This window comes from Lipotes vexillifer, unplaced genomic scaffold, assembly GCF_000442215.2.
Source record: "Lipotes vexillifer unplaced genomic scaffold, Lipotes_vexillifer_v1.1 scaffold844, whole genome shotgun sequence".
NCBI lineage: Eukaryota > Metazoa > Chordata > Mammalia > Artiodactyla > Lipotidae > Lipotes > Lipotes vexillifer.
Genome location: NW_006782254.1, coordinates 75612 through 101438, shown reverse-complemented (window position 1 = coordinate 101438; position 25827 = coordinate 75612). Strand labels below are relative to the sequence as shown.

Sequence of the window (25827 nt, the reverse complement as noted above, 5' to 3'; positions counted from 1 at the left end):
CCCTTAAGGCTTGTCACAGTGCTGGCGTTCACAGCACATCCTCAATCAACACTCCCTGGGACTTCCCTGGTGGTCCAGTGGTTAAGACTCTACGCTCCCAATGCAGGGGGCTCAGGTTCGATCCCTGGTGGGGGAACTAAGATCCTACATGCTGCATGGTGCAGACAAAAAAAAACCCCAAAATAATAACAACAAAAACCACTCCCTGAGTGGACCACCCACTCTGGATGGCCTTGATCCTGTGAGGTATGAAGAAGGTATGCAGGGAGCCACTCACACCCTTGTGAGTGTTCCACACATGAAAGCATCCCAGGTCTCTGGGACAGAGCAAGGCATGTTGCTCCCCTGGGCTCTGGCCTGTGCCCTGGGCTTTGGTTGCCTATACTCTGGCCCCTGAGCTAACTGGACATAGACCAGGAGGAGCAGTGTCCGAAACGGCAGTGGCATGGCCTCCTCCTGACGAGAGATGTCCAAGGCTTGAGCCATTTCTTGTGGGCACATGATCCATCACTGTCCATCAGACTTCTGACATTTCAGGAACCAAAGGGGCAGCTGTTGAATAGGTCCTGAAAGCAGAGCTCCTGGTGGCAAATTTTACTTCAGTGTCATAAAGAACATAAAAAACTATCGCATAAGGTGCCGAGTTCCTTCCAATGCTTTAAACCCGTTCCTATGGCTCCTCCTTGCTGGGAGGATGAAGCCCAAGCCCCTTGATGTGGCAAAGACTTCAGGACTTGGCCCGTATATCCCTCCAGCTTCATATCTCACCGTCCCTCACCTTGACTGTAGTGTTCACCAAACCCAACTATTTCTTGTTCCTTGAAATCATCATATGCTGTCTCTTAGCTCTGGGTTTTGTGTATCAGTTCCCTCTGCCTTGAATGCTATTCTCCGTCTTGTACCACAAACTCCGGTTCCCCCATCAGTGGATCCTTCAAGACTTAATTCGGGCATCACTTTCTCCAGAAGCCTTCCCTGAAGCTTTTGGCTGGGTTAGGGATCTCCCATAGATGCCATAGCCACGAACTCCTTGAGAATGGGGACTGGGATTTCATTTAGCCCAGATCCTGGCAGAGAATCATTGTCAATCAATGTTGAAGGAACAAACAAATGTGCATATTTGAGGACAGGCTAGAAAACCACCTGACAGGAGTGCCATAAAGGTGAGTGGAACGTTCTAATATTTCCAAGTTCTAAGATCCAAGAGTTCCCTAATTCTTGGCCGAAGATTGAGACTTGGGCTCCACTCCATCTAGAGCCCTCTCCCCAGTGAGCCACCTCCACCCCTTGCCCTGAGTGTTTGTTCTTAGGCAGGCACACACACATGTTCGGAACATAACCAGGAAAGCAATTTACAAGAAATAATTGCCGGTCAATGTGTGCTTGGGAGCAGCGGTGAGCTCAGACTATTTCTGTCTGTGCGTCAGCCCACCCGGCTTCCTTCCTCCTTGGCTGCCTTGGGGGAGGAGGTTCTTGCACCACCGGTTGGGCAGTTTGTTTCCAACCTAGGACTGAGGCAAGCCAACCCCATTGTGAGCCAGCTCTGGGGGCTGATTGAATTCAAACGGGAGAAGCTGAACAAGGGCGATGAGATGTAGCTTTTTTGGAGGGGGGTGGGGGAGGAGCTTTATGGGGCCTGAGATGTGTAGGTCAGCAGAGGCAGCACAGAAATCTATTTTCCACCTATCCCCACCCCATCCACAGAGGCTCTGGCTGGGGAAAACCTACCAGGCCTTCAGCCCTGCTCAGTGTGAGGTCTCCTCCTAGCCTCCCCAGCTCCGAATTCTCTTTATTCTTCCAGGCCGGTCGTGCTCAAAGGGTGGTCCCAGCCCAGCAGCGTCAGCATCACCTGGAACGAGTTAGAAATGCAAATTCTGAGGACTTACTCCAGACCTACCCAATCAGACACTCTGAGGGCAGGGTGGGGGCAGGGAGCAACAATCTGTGTTTTAAACAAGTCCTCCAGCTGATCCTGATGCAGGCTGAAGTTTGAGAACCACGGGCTTAGGCCACTGATGACCACCTGAGTTTTTAGAATTTACAGATCATCTCCCCCTAACAGACCATGAACAGCCTTAAAATAAGGTCTTTATAGGATTCTTCCTTGTAACCTGCCAGAAGGCCAGCACAGAAAGTGTCCTGAGAAAAACTGAATTTTCCTAATGGGGGTACCAAGGAAAGAGACAGGATCTGTGCTGTGAAAGGTCACATAGAGCATCAGTGACTAAATCTCCCACGTATCACCCATTCCTGCCACACACACACACACACACACACACACAGGTACCCTAAGCTCTCTGTACAACAAATAACTTGCAATTCCTGGGCTGTGCTAGGCTCTCTCTCATTTTTGAACAGGCTGTACTCTGGCCATAATTTCTTCTGACTCTGTCTCACCTGGAAACTTTGACTCATCTTTGATGATTCAGCTCAGACATCACCTATTCCTCCCTCCAGCTGCATGAGGGGCCACCACTGGGTCCACTGCCCTTTTGTGTGCCCACCTCACCCTCCACTTGAACCCCTTGAGGGCAGGAGCTGTGGCTGATTCCCTGTTGTTTCTGGTAACCTGCACAGGTCCTGGCACAGGATAGACACCACGGAATGTACAATAAGGGGACAAAGGTGCTGGGTTTAGAGTGCTGAGAATAACACACACACACACACACACACACACACACACAAGACCACAAAAAAAGCAAGACCAGACCAGAACCCAAATCTCTCGATTCGCAGCCTAGGGCACTTCTGAGGTGACTCACCCTGCCTTGCCGCCCATCATATACCCTTGGCTGGTTCAGGCCCCATGCACAGATATCTAAGAGTGACCCTTTCACTGTTGCCAAATCCAGTAGTGAGTTGTATCACTGTCAGAAATGTCAAGAACTGCCTTCAGTGGCTACTGAGTCTCCCCATCTTTGCCTTGCACCCCCAAGGCAAAGCCTAAAGTCATTGCCAAAATTGAGATAAGGAGAGCAGCTGGGAGAGAGGGGAGGCAGTCAGCATCCTGCTAAGATTCCTTTGCTATCAGACTAATAATATTTTTAAAAACCAATAATAATAGCTAACACAATGCTTTCCGTTAGCCAACACTGTTCTAAGTGTGATGCTTTGCATGGACTAAGTAATTTAATCCTCCCCCAAGCCTTACGAGGTAGATATTACTGTTATCCCTGCTTGTACAGATGATTAGGCACAAATGTTACTTAGCAAGTAAGGGCAGGGACCAGATTTAAACCAGGCATTTGGCTCCAGAGTCCCTGCTCTTAATTACTAAGTTATATTGAAAAACACTCACCTGTAATTTTTGGAGTTTTTGTAGCACTTTTATGTTTAGTAAGAGAGTTCATATCCATCAACTCATTGAACACTCACCATGACCCTGCAAGGGAACTGAGGCTCAGATAGACTAAGGGACTTTATCCAGGCCACACTGTGGAGCCTATTAACCATTTGTTCCCTCACTCACGCGATCATTTACTCTTTCATTCACCCGAGGAACTGAATGATATTAAACATGGCTGGGCCCTGTGTATGTACTCTACACTCCCTCTCCTTCTGTTCCTTGGCAAGGGACTCACTCCAGGAGCGACACAGAGCTGCTGGAGGGGCACGAGTCACCTGCCCCTGGGTCCTGGTCATCTTCCCTGGGCTTCCTAAGTACATCTGCTCTGTGGCAGGAAGACCAGGTCCGAATTCTCTGACTCCCCAGGTTAGGTGAGGGGCTCCTCTGAGTCTCCACAGCCCCCAGGCTTCTCCCTGATCGCCTGCAGTTGTTACAACCATTTTACCGGGGACCCATGTCTAAACTCCCTTCGGCCCACAGTGGGCCAGGCAGAGCACTACGGCTGGATCCACAGTAAGACCTGAGTGGGTTTGCTTGGAAAAGCCCTCATTTATGCCCCTAGGTTCCAAAGTCCCTTTGATTATCCCCAGCCCCACCTTTTTACCAAGAAGAGAGAATCCAGAAGAGCTTAGCTTGGGTGTTTGTGGAGCTGGGTCTAGACTGGGGACAGGGGCCTCCTCAGGGCTGCCCGGAATGTCACCGGCTGTCACTGTAGCCATAAGCAGTGCTGGAGGAGGCGTTTGGGGTCCACAGCCTGCTCTCCATTGCAGTCCAGCCATGGGTTCAGGAAGGATGACTCTGCCCGAGAGGGCTCACTCCGGGCACCTCCACTGAATTGCCCATGTTCCCACCTTGGCGGTCAGGCAGTACCTCATCAGGGTCTGGAAAACAGCAAGCCGAGGGCATGGGGCTTCCTCCTGCAGCCCTTCTTTCCATCAGGATCATACACGCTGAACTTCCCTGAGTGCTTACCTTGGGCAGGATTGTGCTCAGAGTCTTAAATGCATCATTCATTTAACAAATATTCATTAACAATATACCACATCATGAAGTAGGAGCTGTCAATGTTTCTCATGAACTTAACGTTTAATGGGGGAGACACAATAAACAATTGTTAGTACATATGAAGACTTCACCTTCACCATAAACCTGTGTGGTAGGTACTATTAAAAACTCATTTTAGGGCTTCCCTGGTGGCGCAGTGGTTGGGAGTCCGCCTGCCGATGCAGGGGAAAGCTACTTTGCTTGTTAGTGGTAGAGCCAAAGCTCATACTTTAAAACCATCACTATAGGGACTTCCCTGGTGGTCTAGTGGGTAGGGCTCTGCATTCCCAATGCAGTGGGCCCTGGTTCGATCCCTGGTTGGGGAACTAGATCCCGCAAGCATGCCGCAACAAAGATCCCGCATGCCACAACTAAGACCCAGCGCAGACTAAGTAAATAAATAAATGTATTCTTTTTAATTAAATAAATTTTTTAAAAGTGGAATAAAAAAAAAAAAAAAAACTCATTTTATTTTACATTTGGTAGTGTATATACGCTAGTGGGGAGCAGCCACATAGCACAGGGAGGTCAGCTCAGTGCTTTGTGACCACCTAGAGGGGTGGGATAGGGAGGGTGGGAGGGAGACGCAAGACGGAGGGGATATGGGGATATATGTATATGCATAGCTGATTCACTTTGTTATAAAGCAGAAACTAACACACCACTGTAAAGCAATTATACTCCAATAAAGACGTAAAAAAAACAAAAACATAACAAACAAACAAAAACTCATTTTATAGGTGAAGATACAGGCTTACTACACAGCTAGCCTGCAGGGAAGTGCTGGAAATTTTAAAAACATATATTATTCTCTGCTTTAAGAATAGATTTCATGAGTCTCTTCACTGGCTGCTTAATCCTCTCCTCCTTTTATACCCGAGCTTGATAGGAAGCTCACTTGGCCTTATTATATCCCACTTCCCATTCATGACTTATTCTGCTGCAGCTTACTTGGTTTCTGCCCTCAACAGAACCTAAAACTTTTTGTCACTGAATCCCATGGTTACTTATAAGTTATTGTCTCCCTTGGCTTATCGGGAGCATTTCACACAATTAAGCATTCCTCCCTTCTTGGATAAAAAGTATATCAAGTGTTCAAGCCAGAAATGTGAGTCAACTCTCACACCTCCTCCCCCTCCCCCTTTCCAAAGTCAAGCAATTCACCAGGTCGTGTTGATTCCACCAAATCACTATCTGCCATATCCACCCATTCTCTCCATCCTCCAGGCCACCACACTAGGTCAGGCTTTCATTTTCTTCTGCCCAGGCAAAACAGCCTTCGGCTGGGTCCCCTCCAGTCCACCTTCCAGGCTCTAGCTGGAGAGATCTTTTTATTTATTTTATTTTTATTTTTTGGCTGCGTTGGGTCTTCGTTGCTGCGCACGGGCCTTCTCTAGTTGCGGCGAGCGGGGACTACTCTTTGTTGCAGTGCGTGGGCTTCTCATTGCGGTGGCTTCTCTTGTTGCCGAGCACGGACTCTAGGCACGCGGGCTTCAGTAGTTGTGGCGCACAGGCTTAGTTGCTCCGCGGCATGTGAGATCTTCCCGGACCAGGGCTTGAACCCCATGTCCCCTGCATTGGCAGGCGGATTCTTAACCACTGCATCACTAAGGAAGTCCAGAGAGATCTTTCTAAGGTGAAGTGAGTCCATGTACTGCTCTTTCTCAAAAGCATTCAATGTGATCCTTGAGGTGCATTCAAGGTTCTTCTTGTACTAGCCCCATCATCCCTTCTCTAGTTTTTACTACTACTCTTCCCTCAAGAACTCTATGCTTTATTATACCAAAATTTCATTGTTCCCTGAATGGGTCCATTCCTTCACATCTCTGGGTCTCTGCTTTTACTGTTACTTCTGCCTGGAATGACATTTTATACCTTCTTTGTCTAGAAAACTCCTATGCTTTAAAACCCATTGATGGAAGAGACCGAGGATGAATGGTGCCTCTGAAACCAAGGGAAGAGTGAATTTCAAGAAGGAGGCTGTAGAGCTTCCCTGGTGGCGTAGTGGTTAAGAATCCGCCTGCCAATGCAGTTAACACGGGCTTGAGCCCTGGTCCGGGAAGATCCCACATGCCGTGGAGAAACTAAGCCCATGCGCCACAACTACCGAGCCCGCGTGCCACAACTACTGATGCCCACGTGCCTAGAGCCTGTGCTCTGCAACAAGAGAAGCCACCGCAATGAGAAGCCTGCGCACTGCAATGAAGAGTAGCCCCCGCTCGCCGCAACTAGAGAAATGCCCTCTCGCCGCAACTAGAGAAATGCCCTCTCGCAGCGATGAAGACCCAATACAGCCAAAAATAAATAAATAATTAAATTAAAAAAAAAAAAAAAGGAGGCTGTATGAGACATTGGAGTTGGCTACACAACATCCATTCCACCTCTTCCCACCCAGTAATAGCAATTATGTTTGGGTAGGATTGGCCTCATCTCAGCTCCAGCAGGGGGGCCTGATTGATCCCAGCCCATCAAGTAGTCCTGTTCCTTTGCTACAGGGATGAGAAATCAGTGCATAGCATTTCCCTGGGTTCAGTGATTGGTTTAGGGTGGGCACAGGACCTGAGGTAGTCCAATCAGGGTAGAGGTCAGGCCTTTTTTTCCTCCTGGTTGAAGGAAGAGATAGCTCCCTCTTTCTCCTCCTGGCTAGATGAGAACAAAAAGCACACAGTCCCAAGGACTGCTGGCAGCCAACTTACTACCATGGGAAAAATCAGTCTGAGGAGAAAGCCAACACAAGATAGAGGGCAGAGCTGAGAGAATCTCAGAGGACAAAGCCACAAGCATGAGGACATTGTGAACTTCTATTGAAACCATTCCTAAAGCTCATCCTACTTTTGGACTTCTCATCTACAGAGCCAAAAAATTCCTTTTTTGTTTTGTTTTGTTTTGAACTTTCTATTTTTAATAATTTAAGGCTCACAAAAAGTTACAAAAATAGTAGAGAGTTCCATTGTACCCTTCACTTAGCTTTCCCCAATGATAACATCTTACATAACCATGGAGTAATTTCAAAACTAGGAGACTGCCATTGACATAGTACAATTGACTATACTACAGATCCTATTCAATTTTACCCATTTTTATATGGACTGTTTTTTTGGTGTATAGTACTATGAAAGCTTATCACATGTGTAGATTTATATAATCACTACCACAATCAGGATTAAGGACTGTTCCATCACCACAAAGAAACCTTCTCATGCTACCCCTTTATAGTCACACCTTCCTCCTAAACCTAACTCTGGTAACCACTAACCCCTTCTCCACACTATAATTTTGTCATTTAAGAAGTGTTATATAGATGGAATTATGCAGTGTATAACTTTTGAGATTGGCTTTTTTCACTCTGTTTAATACCCTTGCAATCTACTCAAATTGTTATGTGTATTGACATTGTTCATTCGTTAAGAACATTTGTATATAGGTTTTTGTGCAGACACACATTTTCATTTCTCTAGGACCACTTAGGAGTGTGATTGCTGTTTTGTATGGTATAGTGGGTTGAATGGTGACCCCCAAAAATATCAGGTCCCAATCTCTGGAATCTGTGAATATTACCTTATATGGTTTTTGCAGATGTGATGAAATTACATGAGGATGAGATTATCCTCAATTATCTGGATGGACCCTAAATGCCACCACAAGTGCCCTTATAAGAGAAAGGCAAGGATTTCCCTGGTGGTGCAGTGGATAAGACTCCACACTCCCAATGCAGGGGGGTCAGGGTTTGATCCGTGGTCAGGGAACTAGATCCCACATGCATGCCACAACTAAGGAGCCCATGAGCCACAACTAAGGAGCCCGCAAGCTGCATCTGAGACCCGGCACAACCAAATAAATAAATAAATACATACATAAATATTTTTTAAAAAGAGAGAAAGGCAGAGGGAGATAGACACTCACAGACAGTGATGTAAGGACAGAGGTAGAGATTGGAGTGATATAGCTACAAGCAAAGGAATGCTGGCAGTCACCAGAAACTGGAAGACGTAAGGAACAGATTCGCCCATGGAGCCTTTGATTTCAGCCCAGCAAAACTGATTTTGAATTTCTGGCCCCCAGAACTGTGAGAGAATACATGTCTATTATGTTAAGCCACCAAGGTTGTGGTAATTTGTTACAGTGGCCATAGGAAACTAATACATATAGTAAGTATGTTTAACTTTATGAAAACACCAAACTGTCTTCTGAAGTGGCTATACCATTCTAATTCCCACTAGCAGTATATAAGAGATCCAGCTGTTCCATGTCCTCACTTTGGATTGTCAGTGTTTTTACTTTAGGGTTCTGATAGATGAGAAGTGGTATCTCATTGTGTTTAATATGTGTTCTAGCTCCATTTATTTAAGTCTTCTTTGCTTTTCTTCATTAGCATTTTGTATTTTTTATTGTATAGCTCCTGTACATGTTTTGTTAGTTTTATACCAGAGTATTTCATTTTTTTTCAGAGTGACTATACATGATATTATATTTAAAATTTTGCTCTCCAGTTGTTTGTTGCTGGTATATATAAATACAATTGATGTTTGGGTCTGACCTTATATACTATGACCATGCTGAATGCACTTATTAGGTTGTTTTGTGCATCTCTCTGTGTCTGTTTTGCAGATTCTTTGGGATCCTTTGTTATTTTTTTTGTTTTTGGATCCTTTGTTATTTAAGCTTGCATTTTAAGGCATTCCATTTGGTACAGGATTTAGTTCAATCTTCTATTCGATGCAAGAATCTCTTTCACTGAATCCCACATTTAGCCTTTTCCTGGTTACCTTCCAGGCTTGGGGGTGGTCTTTTTTTTTTTAAACCAAGAGTTACAAATGATGAACTAAATACGACCCAAGGTGATGAGGGTGCACTTTACAAAAGTATTTCAGGTCTTATTCTAAGAAAGACCCATCTTTATTGAATCAACATCTGCCTTCCTATGGCTTCCCCCACTGATCCCAACTCTGTTCTCTGGCTTCTCTCAAAATGTCTCTTCCTCGCGCCCCAGGGTAGCCTTGCAGAGACTGGAAGTCCTAGGCTGTGAACCCTGAGACTCCTTTGCTTGAGGCCAAATGTCCCCAGCTCTTCAGCCGATACTCACATAAATCTGTTTCTCAGACCAAGCTGGTCACCTTCCTCTGATCACCTTCTGATTGGTCAAAGTTCCTCTGAAATTGTGGGTCTCTGAGCAGCTGGCAGTCAGGGCTCAGGGGGAATCCTTGGGCTTCCCCAAGGAGCTATAAAACCTTGGCTCAAATCCTCATTCTGATATTAAATCATTGTGCTACCTTGGGCTAACTTCTCCTCTCTGGATCTCAGTTACTATTCTATAAAATGGGGTAGAAAGTAGGGCTGGTCTTGTTTTTCTCTTTCTTTTCCCTGGAATTCCAAATTGTAAAGGATTCTGTCTGTATAATAGACTGCCTTTATTAGGTACTAGCTCCCCACCTCCCATTTTCTATTAAAGAGTTCTGATTAGCAGGAAAGAGCCCGTGCTAATTACCCTCCTTGGACTAATATAATTCTAGCTCAAAACAAAGAAACTTGGTCCCAGTAAAACCTTTGAAATATTGGAAATTGCTCAAGAATCCTCATTGCTATATTTGGGGACCCTTGGGTGATATATTTGGAACCCAAAGTTGGGAACCTGTGGAGTGGATGCTAAAATGTTACCTCTGAGCTGTGACAGCTGATGCATTCTGTTCAACTGGGAGTAAAGAAGGACCATCATTCTCTTGCTTCCAGACTCTATAATTCTGTTAATGTAATCTGAGCTTCCACTCACCCTTTTTTGGCAGATACATCACAATGCAGGTTCATACTGAACTTGTGGACCCAGCATTTCTTTTTTATATGATTATCTTTCCCAGATCCCACGGATTCCCTCACATATGTATCCCAGGGCCTTCAGTTCCACAACCCTTCAATTCCCTTCCAGGGAAACCAGCAGAATAGGCAATGGTCCAACTCTTGAGTACGCACATATATTTCTGCCCCTTCCTCTGGCTAATATATAATGAAAGTTATTAAAGTCCCTCAGTGGTGCCTGAAGCCTGGGGGAGGGAGTTCTGTCTTATAAAGGTGCTAGCCAAGAGGCACTTGGAGAGGAGGATGCCTAAAAGCAAATATAAAAAGTTCAATTTTCAAGTTACAATAAGATCCATGTTTGGCTAAAAAACGCAGGTACAACAATCTTATCTGATTCTCCTAACAACTCTCTGAGGTGGGTGTTATTATTCCATGTTATAGATAAATAACTGAGGCCCAGATAGAGGAGGTTAGCACTGACACAGGTATTAAGTATTGGATCCAGGATACACTTTCCATTCTGCTTGATTCCAAAGCTTGGGCTCTTTCCACAGAGCAAGCATACCCTTAGCATAGGTTAGGAACTCTGTTAGGTGCTGGGGATACAAAGGCACTTAAGACATGGTTCCTATATTTGAGATATTAACAGACAGGTTGAGGAGACTAACATGTAAAAATCTAAGTGCCTAATAATAATAAAAATGAGGGTTGCTCATTGTTAAAAGTCTACCATGTATCAGAGACTAAATAGCTCCTATGTAAGCATCACCTCTAGGTTTACAGCTTTCTTGGTGGGTATTATTGTACACATTTTACAGAGTAAACTGAGGCCCAGAGAGAAGTGACTTGCCTAAGGCCACACAATGAGAGTGACAAAGCCAGGATTAGAGCCAGGTTCTCTGACACCCCAGCCCTACCTTTCTCCAGGGACCTTTCGGCCAGTCCCCCCATTACCTGGGGTCTTAGCCTGTAGTGACCAGCCAGGAAAGGACCAGCCAGGAAAGGAGATTCTCTCCCTGCTTGGAGATGAGTCAAGACTGACCCATCACTGAGGCTTGTTTGGGTCATAGGTACTACCTTCCCAAGTGTGGTTAATTAAAAAGCAGTGGGCTCTGAGGAAGTGGAACCTGGAAGGTAAGAGGGCCTGCTACAGGAAAAGACCTTTGGCCCAGGAGGCAAAGGCTTGGCCAGTTGCCCGGGTGACCTTGGGCACATGAATGTCCCTTTCTGGGCCTCAGCAACCCATTGATACAGTGAGAACATCAGACTTGATTTCTAGGAGCCCTATGAATTAGTGAGAATGGCTGATTAATGATATCCCCACCAACACTTTTCAGAGGAGGATGAGAACTGAACTCTTTCTTTTTTTCCCCCCCAATTTTGTCTCTTATTAAAGGTACCTAGGTTGGAATATCAACTCCACACTTACCTCACTCACCTCATCTGTAAAATAGGATTGATAATAACCACCTGGTAGAGTAGTTGAACGGGTTAAATGGGATAATATGTTTAAAGTCCTTGGCATAGTGCCCAGCACAAACGCAGAAGCTTGGTCAGCCTTCTGATCAAGCTAGTTCCTCACAAAGTACAAGAATAAAAAAGTTTACAGTCTTTGTTGCATCCCAGGTTTGAGGGATGGGGTAGGGTGGGGGTAATGGGACAGTACAGAACATCTGGGCAGCAGAAGGAGCCTATTTTCAGAAGCTCTGTTCTATTTCCATTCTGCTCATGCCAAGGAACTCCCCATCCCGTCCTTGCCCCCAGACTCAGAGATCAGGACCCCAGGTACCATGTGCAATGAGTGTGGGCTTTAGAGTCGGGAGATCGGGGTTGACATCCCAGCAGTACCTGCTTACCAGCTGTGTAGACTTGGCCACTCACTTCCTTTGGCTGAGCCTTGATTTCCTCTCCTGTAAAATGGGGCTAATGATCTCTCTACATGTCCCCCCAGAGAAGGAGCTGGAAACAGATGAAAGTCTTTGTAAGGGGGCAAGCTCTGATGAGTGTAAGGTAGCGGCCTGTACACGTCTCAGATGCAGGAGGGACAAGAGGCTCCTGGGTTGATGCTGTGGTTTCAGAGGAAGGAGAGGACAGCACTTAATGAAGAAAAAAGGGAGGTGCTAAGAGCTGAGTTTGAGCAAAAGGCAGAGAGAGCCCAAAACTGTCATTTAGTGAACAATCAGGAAATGCATTTTCCATCTGAAAAATAAGAAGCAAATAGCAAGAACACAAGCTGTGTCAAACCCTGGTGACTGAATAATTGAATAATCCAGCTGGTGGCTGAGCAGTGAAAAGCAGGAGGGTGGTTTTCATTCACAGGATCGACAGACAGGTGAACTGTGTTCCCTTGAGTTAGAAAGGCTACAGGGGATAGGGTGGGGAGAGATGAGGGGAGCAGGGCACAAGCAGAAGCACCCCACACACCTGGCCTGGTGAGGTAGAAAGAGTAGGACTTTGGAGGCAGAAAAACACACATATTTGAATTCCAGCTCCGCAATTTACAAACTGTGACCCCTTGGGCAAGTTATCTGACCTCCCTGGAACCTGGTTTTCACATCTGTAACATGGATGATAATAACACCTACCTCACTGGTGTAGTTTGGAAAATTAGACAAGATAGTGCATGTAAAGTTTCAAATGGTATCTGGCATAAAGTAGGGACTTCCCTTTCTCAGCACAGGGATAAGGAGAGGAAGGAAGGTGGAGGTGGAGTTGGCTCTGTCACTCACTCACTAGGTGACTGAGGCCTCGGTTTCCTGATCTGTAAAATGGATAGTAATAAGTTCTGTACTCTGCCTGGTTATTGTGAAGAGCAAATGAGATGGTCTATTTAGAGCTAATTCACTCCTTTTAACTGCAGTATCATATTTTATTATTCCTCTACTGATGGACATTTAGTTTGTTTCCAGTGTGACAAGCTGTCATGGAATCCATCTTTACAAGTCCTCTCCTAGTGCAACTATATCTCTAAGGTAGATAATTAGAAAAGTGGAATTACTGAGTTATAGGGTATGTACATTTTTAGTTTAAATGGATAGTGCCAAATTGCTCTACAAAGTGGTTTTACCAATTTATTCTTATCAGTGGTATATGAGAGTATCCATTCCCCCCATGTAACCTTCTCACTATTAATGTGATCCATTTTTGGAGTTTTGCCAATGTAATCATTTTTAAAAAAGGTATGTCATTCTTAAATTGCATTCTCTTGATTATTAGTAAGGTTGAGCCTCTTTTCGTGTGTGTTGGGCATTTGTACTTTTTAGTGGATTATGTTTTTCTCACTTGTTCTAAGATATGCTTATATATTCTGGATATCAATCCTGTCTCTATTTTAGATACAGTTGATTCTCATTAATCGCTGTAGTTATGTTCTAAAAAGTCACCACAAATACTGAATTAGCGAATACTGAATTATTGCTCCTTGGGGAAATACAAAGTTAGGTTCTTGTGAGCCTCTGGTCACAATTTTGTCAGTCAATCAATATATAACTTTGTTTTGTGTGTGTTTCTGTTTAAAAACACTTTATTTAATATATATTGCTAATTCATTAACATTTAACTCATGGCCAACAGCACTATACCTCCTGTCTGAGCAAAGTGTACTGAACACATGTATTTTTTCCATAAGGCACATGACAGCCTTGTGCTGAGGGATACTAGACAGAACTTCAGCATTAATTTGGGGGTCATTTTCAACAGCAAAACCGCCAACAAAAATCATAAAAATGCAAAAATGTGGCACTAAATATACCACGAAAAGGACGCTTGTTTACTGTATAAGAGCAGAAACAAGAAGGCAGAGCATGGCCTTCCTTGTTCAACCGCAGCTGAGAATGTGTGTGATCGGGTAACTCAAATTTTTTGTTGCTCTGTGTACATCCACATCTGCACATGACCTCAAAAACACTGAAAGTATTGATTTTTGAGTTACAAATTAATCCTAGCAAGTAGGCAAATTCACAAGTATGGAATCTGCAAACAATTAGGATTGACTGTGTGTGTGTATTTATATCTTTGCAGTCCACCACTTGTTTTTTAACTTTATGTATGGTATCCTTTGTATTATTTGTACTTGATATCTATTTGTATTTGATGTAGGCAAATTTGCCAATATTTCCCTTATTTTTAAAATTAAACATTTTATTCATGTTATTATATTCTTTAATTAGTCTGTTTCTGGAGTCTCTATTCTAGGGTTTCTCAACATCCGCACTACATTCTGGGTCAGATAATTCCTTATTGTAGGGTGCTGTCCTATATATTGTAGGATGTTTAATAACATCTTCCTGTAACAAATAGGATGCTGACTATAACCAAATTATTTTGATTAACAATGAGCACATGGAAGAGTTTGGAATGGAAATGTTCATATCATGAACCTCCTGAGAAATGTGCTGCTGCTTCAGAATATTCCAGAAACACTTTTGAGGCAAATGTCCCAAACATAATTTCTAAATATCTCCCCTCTGCAAAGGTGCTAACCTGCTGAATACAAGGAAATGTGACCTCTTTCTTACCTGTAGTCTGTAAGCTTAATCCTGGGTCCAACTTTGTGTGGGGTTTTGAGCTGATGAACAGGTAACAAAGCACACAGGCAGTGACAATGAAGGCCGGGAGGACCACTGCTGCTATGGACAGGCCCAGAAGAGCACCAATACTGGGGAGAGAAAACCATAAGGGAGCAGAGGGTCAGGAAAGGACTTGGGAAGCAGCATGTTGTAAGAGAAGTATTGTAGGTGTTATAAGAGTCAGCCGACTTTTAACATTTGTTCTGTCTCTCCTTGCCTTAAACAGGCTTTCTGGGCCTAAGCATGGGAGAGAGCATCAACTATGTGGCAAGTACTCACCACATACATAACTTGACATGGCTCAGTGTCACCATGTAGTTGGGACTCAGTATGTGTTCCCTTTCTTCTCCTCTCCTTTCCTCAACCTGCTCCCACCCCAGGAAGCTAGAGATGATCTTAAAGAGCCCTCCCCACACAGCTGTTTCTTAAAAATCAAGGAACTTCCCTGGTGGCACAGTGGTTAAGAATCCGCCTGCCAATGCAGGGGACACTGGTTCAAGCTCTGGTCCAGGAAGATCACACAAGTCACAGAGCAATTAAGCCCGTGTGCTACAACTATTGAGCCTGCGCTCTACAGCCCGCGAGCCACAACTACTGAGCCCACGTGCCACAGCTATTGAAGCCCGCATGCCTACAGCCCATGCTCTGCAGCAAGAGAAGCCACCACAATGAGAAGCCTGCATACTGCAACGAAGAGTAGCCCCTGCTCGCCGCAGCTAGAGAAAGCCTGCACGCAGCAACAAAGACCCAACGCAGGCAAAAATAAATAAATTTATCAAAAATCAAGACACGTCGCAGGCCTTAGTTCAATACCCGCTGTCCTTCCAGCCTCAAGGTAATTTCTGACCCAGTCTCTAGTGGGTCATCACGCCAATGTGGATTCCATGTCTAGAACACCTCCCTGCTGCTGGTCCCTCACCCCACAACCTCACTGCCTCTGCCCCAAGTCAGGCCTTGGCCACCTGGTCTCCAGACAACTACCTTCTGGCTCATTTTGGCGGGCCACTGTCTTTCCTGTTTCACATGGCCTCTCCCATCATCTCCCCACATCAGAATTTCACCTGTCCTTGAAGGCGCATCTCAAATGCTCTTCTCCTCAACGCCTTCCTTGGTCCTCTTTCTCTCTCCCTTCTTCTTCCAGGCCAGGCCCACCCAGCCAGGACACCTACTCTGGGCCTCTAGCACTTCCTACTTGGTCAGGCAGCGCAATGTGGTAGAGAAAGAACAAAGAGCTTTGGAACTCTTACAGACCCACCTGGTTTAGGACCCAGGTCTGTACCTAACTCAATGTGAGATCTTGATGAAATTACTTAGCCTTTTGAGCCTCAGCTTCTTTGTCAGAAAAGTGAGAATGATCAAAACACAGCACCTCACAGGTGGTAGTGAGGATGAATGATATATGTAATATTCTTGGTGCATAGAAGTTCAACATATTCCTCACGTGTTCTTTGTAGGGAGACTGAGACCGTGTTTAACTGGCTTTGTTCTCTCCTTGTACAAGCTCCAGCACATAGTAGGCACTTAGTAACTATTATTGAGTACCTACTTTGTGTCAAACACTGTGGGATGTTCTCCCAATAGTAGGGGATAGGTAGCACCAGGATTGTTTGTGTGCCCTTTCTGCCTGTGATTCCTGCAGCTTTTCTGCCCCACCCCCCCAGCCCTGACCCCAGCCTCAGATTCCTGCCTTTGCCATTTCTGTTGGATTTCACTCCCAGCTAGCTGATGGCTAACTTCCACTAAACAGAAACACCTTAGAGCTTTGGAGAGTGTGTTTTCCCAAGGCTAAATAAATTATTGGATATCCCTGCAGTGGAATAGTTGCAAATAATATTTAAGATCAAGGATAAATTCTTTTTTTTTTTTAACATCTTTATTGGGGTATAATTGCTTTACAATGGTGTGTTAATTTCTGCTTTATAACAAAGTGACTCAGTTATACATATACATATGTTCCCATATCTCTTCCCTCTTGCGTGTCCCTCCCTATCCCACCCCTCCAGGTGGTCACAAAGCACCGAGCTGATATCCCTGTGCTATGTGGCTGCTTCCCACTAGCTATCGACCTTACGTTTGGTAGTGTATATATGTCCATGCCTCTCTCTCGCTTTATCACAGCTCACCCTTCCCCCTCCCCATATCCTCAAGTCCGTTCTCCAGTAGGTCTGTGTCTTTATTCCTGTCTTACCCCTAGGTTCTTCATGACATTTTTTTTTCTTAAATTCCATATATATGTGTTAGCATACGGTATTTGTCTTTCTCTTTCTGACTTACTTCACTCTGTATGACAGACTCTAGGTCTATCCACCTCATTACAAAGAGCTCAATTTCGTAAGGATAAATTCTGATGAGATAATGTTAAGTGAAAAAAGCAGGACCCACTACTAATTATATAGTGTAGTCCTAACTTAAATAAATAAACATAAACATAACATATACATGCATAACATAGCATAGGTAAGGTTGGATGTAAATACACTAAAATGCTCATGGGCTGTCTCTGGGAGTAGCACAGGCTGTGGATGTCCTGTCTGTGTCCCATTGGGTCTTACAGTTGTGGAATATTCTGGCCAGGGTTTCAAAAGCCCGCAAATGTATCTCTTTGTCTGAGGGCTTTCTTGGGCCCTGCACGTTGATCAGTCAAAAGTACAGGAAAATTAATGCATCCCTTCTCCCACCAGCACACAGCCAATGACTGAAAGAAATTGGTATGTAAATACCCAGCTTCCTGGCCCTCAGGAAGGCCAGGTATGGGATGACTCTGAGAGTACGTTCTACACTGGCTGGCAGAGTTCAGCAGTTTAAGCTCTGGTGGCCCTTGGTGGTGACTTGCTTGGTAACACCATCATTAGCTCCTTCCCTTTCCCATCTCACTTCCCCACCCTGTACCAGTATTTTTCTAGGATTTCTGGTCATCTAAACTACTTGCCCTCAAATCCTTGTTTCCAAGTCTTCTGGGCAGCCCAAGCTAAGACACTGGATTTCTCACGGTTGCTTTCCTTTTTTGTTTCTCCTGTCCTTTCCACATTTTCCACATTGAGCATATAGTACTTTTTCGTTCTTAGTACTAGTTTACTACTTTTTAGTTTACTATTTAACTAAGTATTATTTCCTTTCTTGAGATATACTCACTGTTTATAAGGCTGTTATCTGGAAGACTCGTGCTCAGGTTGGGACCACACCCTTTACAAGGGACATCCATGGGCACCTAGCTGGAAAAAGCCCTGTAAAAGTAGGATCTTTGAGGAGTGGGTGAGAAAGCTGGGGGGATATATTCCAGATCAGCGGTCAGTCTGGTAGTGGGCACTGCTCTGATGGTCTGTCTGGGAACGGAGGAACAAGCTCCCAAGGACAGAGCTGGGAACAACAAGGGAGGGTCCAAGGGGGAAAATCTGTACTCAGTATAAGATGAACTCAAATGATCAGTTTTCCCTTGGTGAATGTACTGCCTCAAGAGGTGATAAGTCTCCTATTGTCAGACAGGTTTGCACAAGACCTGGATGAATCCACCTTTCAATGAAGTTAGAGATTCCTGCCTATGGTGGGAAATTGGATTGAAGAGCTGCTAGCCTTCTAGGATTTCACAGATCTATGACTCTGAAAGATAGGTAATCCACTGTGACTTCTAGGAAAGAACTGGAGGGATGGTCTAACATTTGTTAGGGTTTTTTTTTTTTGCAGTACGCAGGCCTCTCACTGTTGTGGCCTCTCCCATTGCGGAGCACAGGCTCCAGACGCGCAGGCTCAGCGGCCATGGCTCACGGGCCCAGCGGCTCTGCGGCATGTGGGATCCTCCCGGACCGGGGCACGAACCCGTGTCCCCTGCATCGGCAGGCGGACTCTCAACCACTGCATCACCAGGGAAGCCCCTTTGTTAGGGTTTTTGAGTCAGACAGTTCTAAGTGTGAATCCTGGTTCTCTCACATATAAGCTGAAAAATCCTTCACCTTTTGAGCTTCATTTTCTTCATTCATAAAAGTTACTATATCACCAAGTGTCCATAAAGATTAAATGAGATAGTGTATATACAGTGCCTGACCGCCAGTTCTGCCTCCAGCAAGGCTGCTACCTTTGGCTCACATCCTGATAAAAAACAGAACTACTGGGGCTTCCCTGGTGGCGCAGTGGTTGAGAGTCCGCCTGCCGATGCAGGGAACACGGGTTCGTGCCCTGGTCCGGGAAGATCCCACATGCCGCAGAGCGGCTAGGCCCGTGAGCCATGGCCGCTGAGCCTGCCCTCCGCAACGGGAGAGGCCACGACAGTGAGAGGCCCATGTACTGCAAAAAAAAAAAAACAAAAAAAAAACCAGAACTATTGCTAAAGGATGTTTGGAAAGTCAGCCAGACATGTGATAGCACCAGCTGCTTTTCCACAGGGAGTCTTCATTTCCTGAGACATGCTTTTTTAAAAAAATCAATTTATTTATTTTATTTATTTATTTTTGGCTGCGTTGGGTCTTCATTGTTGCACGTGGGCTTTCTCTGGTTGCTGTGAGTGAGGGCTACTCTTCGATGTGGTGCGTTGGCTTCTCATTGCAGTGGCTTCCCTCATTGTGGAGCACGGGCTCTAGGCGCGCGGGCTTCAGTAGTTGTGGCTCACGGGCTCTAGAGCACAGGCTCAGTAGTTGTGGTGCACGTGCTTAGCTGCTCCGCGGCATGTGGGATCTTCCTGGACCAGGGCTCGAACCCATGTCCCCTGCATTGGCAGGCGGATTCTTAACTACTGTGCTACTAGGGAAGTCCTGAGACATGCTTTTAAAGACAGCAATTCTTCTTGAGCACTACCCAAGGAAACAGTGTTTACCTGCTGATTTTCATGTTTTTAAGGGCCAGCTTTCATGAAAAGGGCCAAACGGAGTCCAGAACAAAATAAGTTCTCCACCCTGCAATGGCAGGGCTCTGACATCCCATGCCGGAAGGGTTGTTTCAGGGTTTGGAGTATACTGATCACCTAATGTCCTGAGGACCCCAGTTTCCCTCCTCCACTTTGCAATTGTCTGTGATGTTTATGAACCATATTATAGCCATGCCTAGGAAGAGTCAGCCCTGCAGGCTAGAACGTTTCAGCTGCCCTTGGGGTCATAGAATGGAAGCACACAACATGCAATGTGACCTCAGAGATCACCCCATCCAACCCTCTAGCTCACTGTCTGAGCCACTAAAGCACTCTATGTCTCAAGAGGGTCCAAGGCAAGGAGAGGGACCACAAGGGGTGTATAGGGAAGAGGGTGGTAGTAGTGGGATGGGATCCTGGCTGGGTGCTGAGGAGTTTACTCATCTCTGTGTCTCCAAGTGCTACAACAGTGTCCAGAAGACAGCAGAGGGTCAGTGAGTATCTTTTCAAGTGATCTGAGTAGAACAGGTTATGAGAGCCAGGCTAGATTTAGACATTTGTGCAGCAGCTCAAGCCTGGGCTTGGGACCAGACAGGCTTGAGTTTTCATCCCAGTTCTGCCACTTCCTCTCACTGGGGTACTCTAAGATAGTAACTTAACCTCTCTCAAGTTTTCTCATCTGTAAGATGGAGAGATGATGTGCCAGGGTTGTGAATGTATCTAGCCCTTGGATGGTGTTAGGTAATGTTCTTTAAATCTCAGTGTACCATGACATTGCTGGAAGGTCTTGGACAATTCACTTTCATATTCTGAGCTTCACTTTCCCCACCTATGAACCAGGGAAAGGGAACTCTCTTTTATTGAGCACCTACTATATGCACTAGTCACTTTCACATGCATTATTGCACTTAATCCTCACAATAATTCCATGAGACAGGTATTACTATTGCCATTTTAAAGATGACAAGAGACTCGGTGATAATTTGCCCAAACTCACACAGCTAATAAGGGACAGAGCCAAAGTTTGGACCAGGTTCTAACCAGCCCCAACGCTCCACACTGCTTCCATACCTCAAAGGGAGGTCAGCGCTGTCATATTTCAATACTCAGCTCAGTACTAAGTACACAGTCGGTCTTCAACAAGTACTCCATTGTTATATTTTAGATGCACATCATATCTCTTTAAATGGACTGTGAACTCCTCAGAGAGGGAATCATTGATTTCTGTGTCTCTAGTGCCTAGCCTAGCACCTGGCACAAAGCAAAGGCTATAATGAATGAATGAAAATATGGATGAACAGAGAATATATGAATATAATTCCCCAGGTGACAGCAGCCAAATGTGCAGGATCTGAAAACCTGGCCATCTGAAAATCCTCTGGAATTACAAATTGAGCAGTCTAGAAAACCAATAATATCTGTAATTGTTAGTGGCATATGCCAAGTTGATTTTACCTCTTGATCTCATTTGGTCCCTGCCCTAGTCAGAAATCATCCTCCCCAACCAATAGATGAAAAGAGAGAGGCTCAGAGAGCTTTTAGAGGCAGACTGTCCTTTCCCACCCAGCAGGCATACAGCCTCTGGTCACATACTTCCAGAGACAGGAAGATCACTGTCTACTGAGGCGGCCCACTCCATTTTCGTTGATGCCTGTTTCCCAGAGCAGGCTCAGGGTCAGGTCCTATTCTCTGGGTGAGGCCTTTGGAAACCCACAGAGATTGAGACCTGTTGCCCTCTCAGTCCCACACTTAGGTTCCAGGAATGTCAGCACTGGCCTAACCACCTGCTTCTCTGAACTAGTGGGGAAACTGAGGTCCTGTGGTGGGGATTCACCCAAATTACACTGATCTGGCTTCTGCTGTGGCATTATGTCATTGTCTCATTATGAAGTTGGAGGCAACTCTGAGTCTTTGGTCCTCTGCCTTAGCTCAGAACTCACCACAGGGTCTGGCATTGCTAAGGCCTCAGGAAGGGGTGGCTGAAAGAATGAGGGGGAACAAAAGAATTGAGGTTGGGCTGAGGCTCGGGTTGAGTTGGGGTGTAGCATCAGGTGAGGTATTAAGGCTTGAGAGTGAGGTTTGATTGTAGGTCTAGATAATGTTTGGAGTTGGGGTGAGGAAGGAGAGCTGAGGTGGGGTTGCAGGGAGGACTGAGGCGGAGGTTAGGGCTGCTGATAGAGTAAGTACTGGGGGGTGGGTTAGGTCAGGGATGAGGCTGATGATGGCATTAGGGAGGGGACCCTGGTGGGTACTTGGATAAGGGAGGAGTCTGGGTATCCTGTGAAGGCTGCAAGATGGGAGTTTGCTGTTAGGCTGGGGCTTGTTATGTAGTTTGAGGTTGGGCTGAGGGTGGTGGATGATGATGTTTGGAGTGGGGATGAAGTGAAGGTTTTTCAGGGTGGAGTTGGTGTGAGGTTCAAGGATGGATCTGAATAATGGTTGGGTCAAAATGGGGGAATAGAGCGGAGAAGCGGCCGCAGGGGGAGCTGGGTTGGTGACAGGGCGAGTGCCTGAGGGGGTAACGACTGGGTGGGTGTCGGTGCTGACGTTGTGGTGGGCACCTGGATGAGGATTGAGACTTTAGCAGGCGGCTGGGCCGAGGATGGAGCACGGGGGCTAAGACTGGAGTGGGGTTCTAGGTGGGGCTAGGGCCAGGGCCAGTACCTGAGCCACCACATGTAGCTGTGCTCGTAGGGGGAGAGGCTGTGCGGGTCGTCGCAGCAGTACTTGTGGTCGCGGAAGCCGCAGCAGAAGACGGCCGCCGAGAGACGAGCGGACGGAGACAGAGCTGAGCCCGAGAAAGATACAAGGAGAGAGGCAGAGATACGCAGAGAGACAGAGATTGACTCAGAGACGAGGAAGACACAGCGAGGGGCGCGGAGACGCAGCGGTTAGAGACCTAGAGTCCCCGAGGACGGAGGGAGGCGACCAGGTACGCCGACAGGGCTCGGCAGGAGGGGAGATGGAGGGGGGAGGGAGAGGGAGGAGGAGGGCGTGGAGAGCGGCGGGAAGGCGGGCGGGAGCCGGGAGGAGGGAGCCGCCCGCGTCTCTGCCAGCGTCCCCCACCGGCCCCACTACGTTCCCAGTTTATGCACTAGGGCGCTGGGTGCTCAGAGAGACAGCGCATGTCCGGGGTGGCAGAGCGGGAATCAAGCCACCGGCTTGGATTCCACATCTGCGCTGAGCACCCGCCCTTGTGCTAGGCGCTGTGAGGGGCAGTCCCAGGCTAGTGCAGGACACAGACAGGGGACCTGCCATGGATCACACAGTAGGTTCAGTATAGGGATGATCAATGCACGACCTCACTTAACCTTCACAACAACCCAGAGGACCAGGGATTTTCATACTCATTTTATAAATGAGAGCTTAGGGTCAAATTAAAGCCATTTTCCGGGGCTCTTAAGCCCATGGGATTTTAACGTGGGTCTGTCTTGTTCCCAAGCCCTTGCTCTTTCTGGGGTTCTCGCAGCACCTCTTTTCCAGTGACTTTTATATGTTGTCATCCTCTGGCTTCCTTGCCTGCCACTTCCTTTCCCTGAGCAGCTAACTCATGCACTGACATGTCCACGCTCCCCTGTTCATACTCTCTGCCACACTGGCCTAGGACAAGGGGGGCTAGTAGATGTCCAGATGGTAACTCCACCCAGCAGGAAGCAAAGCCAACACACCTCTCCGTTCTCACACATCATTTCCAGATCACAAGGTCGGTGTTCTCACTAGGATCAGAGAACCACAGTCTGAAGGAACTGTATGAAGCCTTTGGAGACTGCCTGTCTGTCCTCTCAGGGTACACTGGGGAAACCCAGGCTCTGAGAGGTGCACAGTATGGCCCAATTACACTGAACCAGGACTAGGGACTGCTGAACTTTAGTTGTCAATACTTCCCATTCAGCCAATCACAGAATGTTGGGGCTGAAAAGGACCTATGGGTCATGTAATCAGTTACTGAGTTACAGCTGGCATTTAAAAAAAAAATTTAATGGAATAGAAAATGCACACTGAAAATAGCAAAGTTAAGTATTCTTTCGTAAAATGTTTGTTTCATTTACATGTGTCTCTATGTACTGTGGTCCAGATCACAATGTAAAATGCATTTCTTATTTTGAGTCAGGTCAAAAGGTTTGAAAGCCACTGAATCTGACACCTCCCATTGTACAGATGGGCAGGGACTCACTCAAGATTACAAAATATTTAGCTCTCCTCATTTCTCACAGCAGTGGGTAGAGTAGGAAATAGCTAATGTGATGCCTTGGGAGTCCCTAATAACTCCATCCCTTGCTTTCAGTGTGTATGGGATAAATCATGGGCGTCAGGGGATCTGGGCTCAAGCCCTAGCTCTACCCCTTCTCTGCTTTTTCTCTCTGTGCTTCAGGTTCCTTTCCTTCATCCAGGTCAGCTCCTCAGATACTGATGTGTGCCATGCCCTTGACCTGGGCTCTGGGGCCCCTGAGAGAGATCAGATCTGGGTCTGCCCTTGAGAAACACTGTATAGTGGGGGAGTCGGACAGATGATGACAGGACACGGCAGTGAAGGGGGAAATTCAGGGACCATGGCCACAGAGGGATCACCCTCTGAAGGAGAAGGGAAGAGTTTTGAGGGGGTAGTGTCTTCAAGGGTCACTGTAAGGTCAAATATGAAAACTGGAAGGAATTGTTATTATCCTCCAGAAAATTCCTCCCCTCGGCTGTGAATCTCTGGAAACTGGGAGCTGTATGACTACTCTAATGGAGGTGCACTTTGGCCTCTTTATTAGATGGAGAGCAAAGAGAAAGGGTGGAGTCCTGTGGAAAGGATCGGGGTCTCCTGGAGACATGGGATTCAGCTGTGATGTGCAAAGCACTCTGCTCTGGCTTTTGGCAAAATTGGGAAGCTGTCAACAGTTTCCAAAGCCCTTTTCTAGCCAAGAATTTATTTGTTCCTCCAGCAACCCTGTGGAGCGAGCCAAGCAGGGATGATCGTGCCCCTGAGAGAAATAACAAGGCCAATGTCCCAAAGCAGCCAGTGGCCCAGGCAGGACTAGTATCCATGTCTGTCTAGCCAAGGGTCCTCTCTGGCAGTCTAATGAAGACTACGGTCCCCTATTCAGAAGAATATTTTTAACTACAAAAAGTAAATTACTTAGGATTACAAAGGATACCAATTATGTAGAATCATTATCAAAATAGTTATTTTGTAAATTAGTTCTTTTTTAACATATTAAATAATGAGATAGAGAGATTCGTCTATTAACTATTGTAACTTTGAGATGGTGAATGAGTGTAAACAGTACTTCAAGATATTGCTACTGTAATGCAATACAAAAATAACTGATTTCTATTGGTGACAAAGTCACAGGTTCTGCTAATACTACTGTGATTTGTTGCTTACATGCATGATACAAGGAAATGCTAAATTTGACTTAGAGGTAGTGAAAACAAGGATGTAATCTTTTTTTTTTTTTTAATATTTATTTATTTATTTTTGGCTGTGTTGGGTCTTCGTTTCTGTGCGAGGGCTTTCTCTAGTTGCGGCGAGCGGGGGCCACTCTTCATCGCGGTGTGCGGGCCTCTCACTATCACGGCCTCTCTTGTTGTGGAGCACAGGCTCCAGATACGCAGGCTCGGTAATTGTGGCTCATGGGCCTAGTTGCTCCGCGGCATGTGGGATCTTCCCAGACCAGGGCTCAAAACCCGTGTCCCCTGCATTGACAGGCAGATTCTCAACCACTGCGCCATCAGGGAAGCCCAAGGATGTAATCTTTTTCAATACAAGTTCATGGACCTCTCCCATGCTGAACCTCTATCAATGGACCCCTTGGGCTCTTTGGAATCTATGCTAAAATCTTTTACCTCTTCTGGTCTAGAACCTACTCTAATGCCTGTTCCTTCATCATGTGTGTCATGTTTCTTCCTACAGACACTTACTGCAGACCTACTATGTGCCAGGCAGTTTCCCATCTTGCATGTCATGTAGTCCTTGAAAACTTTCTTTGAGGTAGGTGTTTTTCTTCCCATTCTGCAGGGAAGGTAACTGAGACTCAGAGAGGTCAAGTGATTTATCCAAAGCCACACAGCTAGTAAATAGACCCCTCCTTCCTCCCAACCTGAGGTCAGGGGGCCAGAGTCTCCAACCAGAGGGGAAGGAAAGTGTAGGAGGGAAGAGTGAGCAGGGAGAACTCACATTTATGGAGAACACACTGTGAACTAGAAATTGTGCTCTGTGCTTTTCATAGTCTCCTTCAGTCCTCACAACTCTGTGCAGTGTT

The 25827-nt window shown here is 46.0% G+C and overlaps 1 protein-coding gene and 1 non-coding gene across 2 annotated transcripts; one reads left to right on the top strand and one right to left on the bottom strand.

Moving 5' to 3' along the window:
- Positions 1–1789: 1789 nt before the first annotated feature.
- Positions 1790–22341, bottom strand: SHISAL2A (shisa like 2A). Its single transcript, XM_007472236.1, is given in 6 exon segments — positions 1790–1849; positions 3943–4067; positions 4070–4141; positions 4144–4227; positions 14698–14837; positions 22247–22341. Coding segments are annotated over 6 exon segments (495 nt in total). The 5' UTR covers positions 22261–22341.
- On the top strand, positions 4644–4716 carry TRNAG-CCC (transfer RNA glycine (anticodon CCC)). The gene has a single exon. It is a non-coding gene; the product is annotated as a tRNA-Gly (tRNA).
- Positions 22342–25827: the final 3486 nt, after the last annotated feature.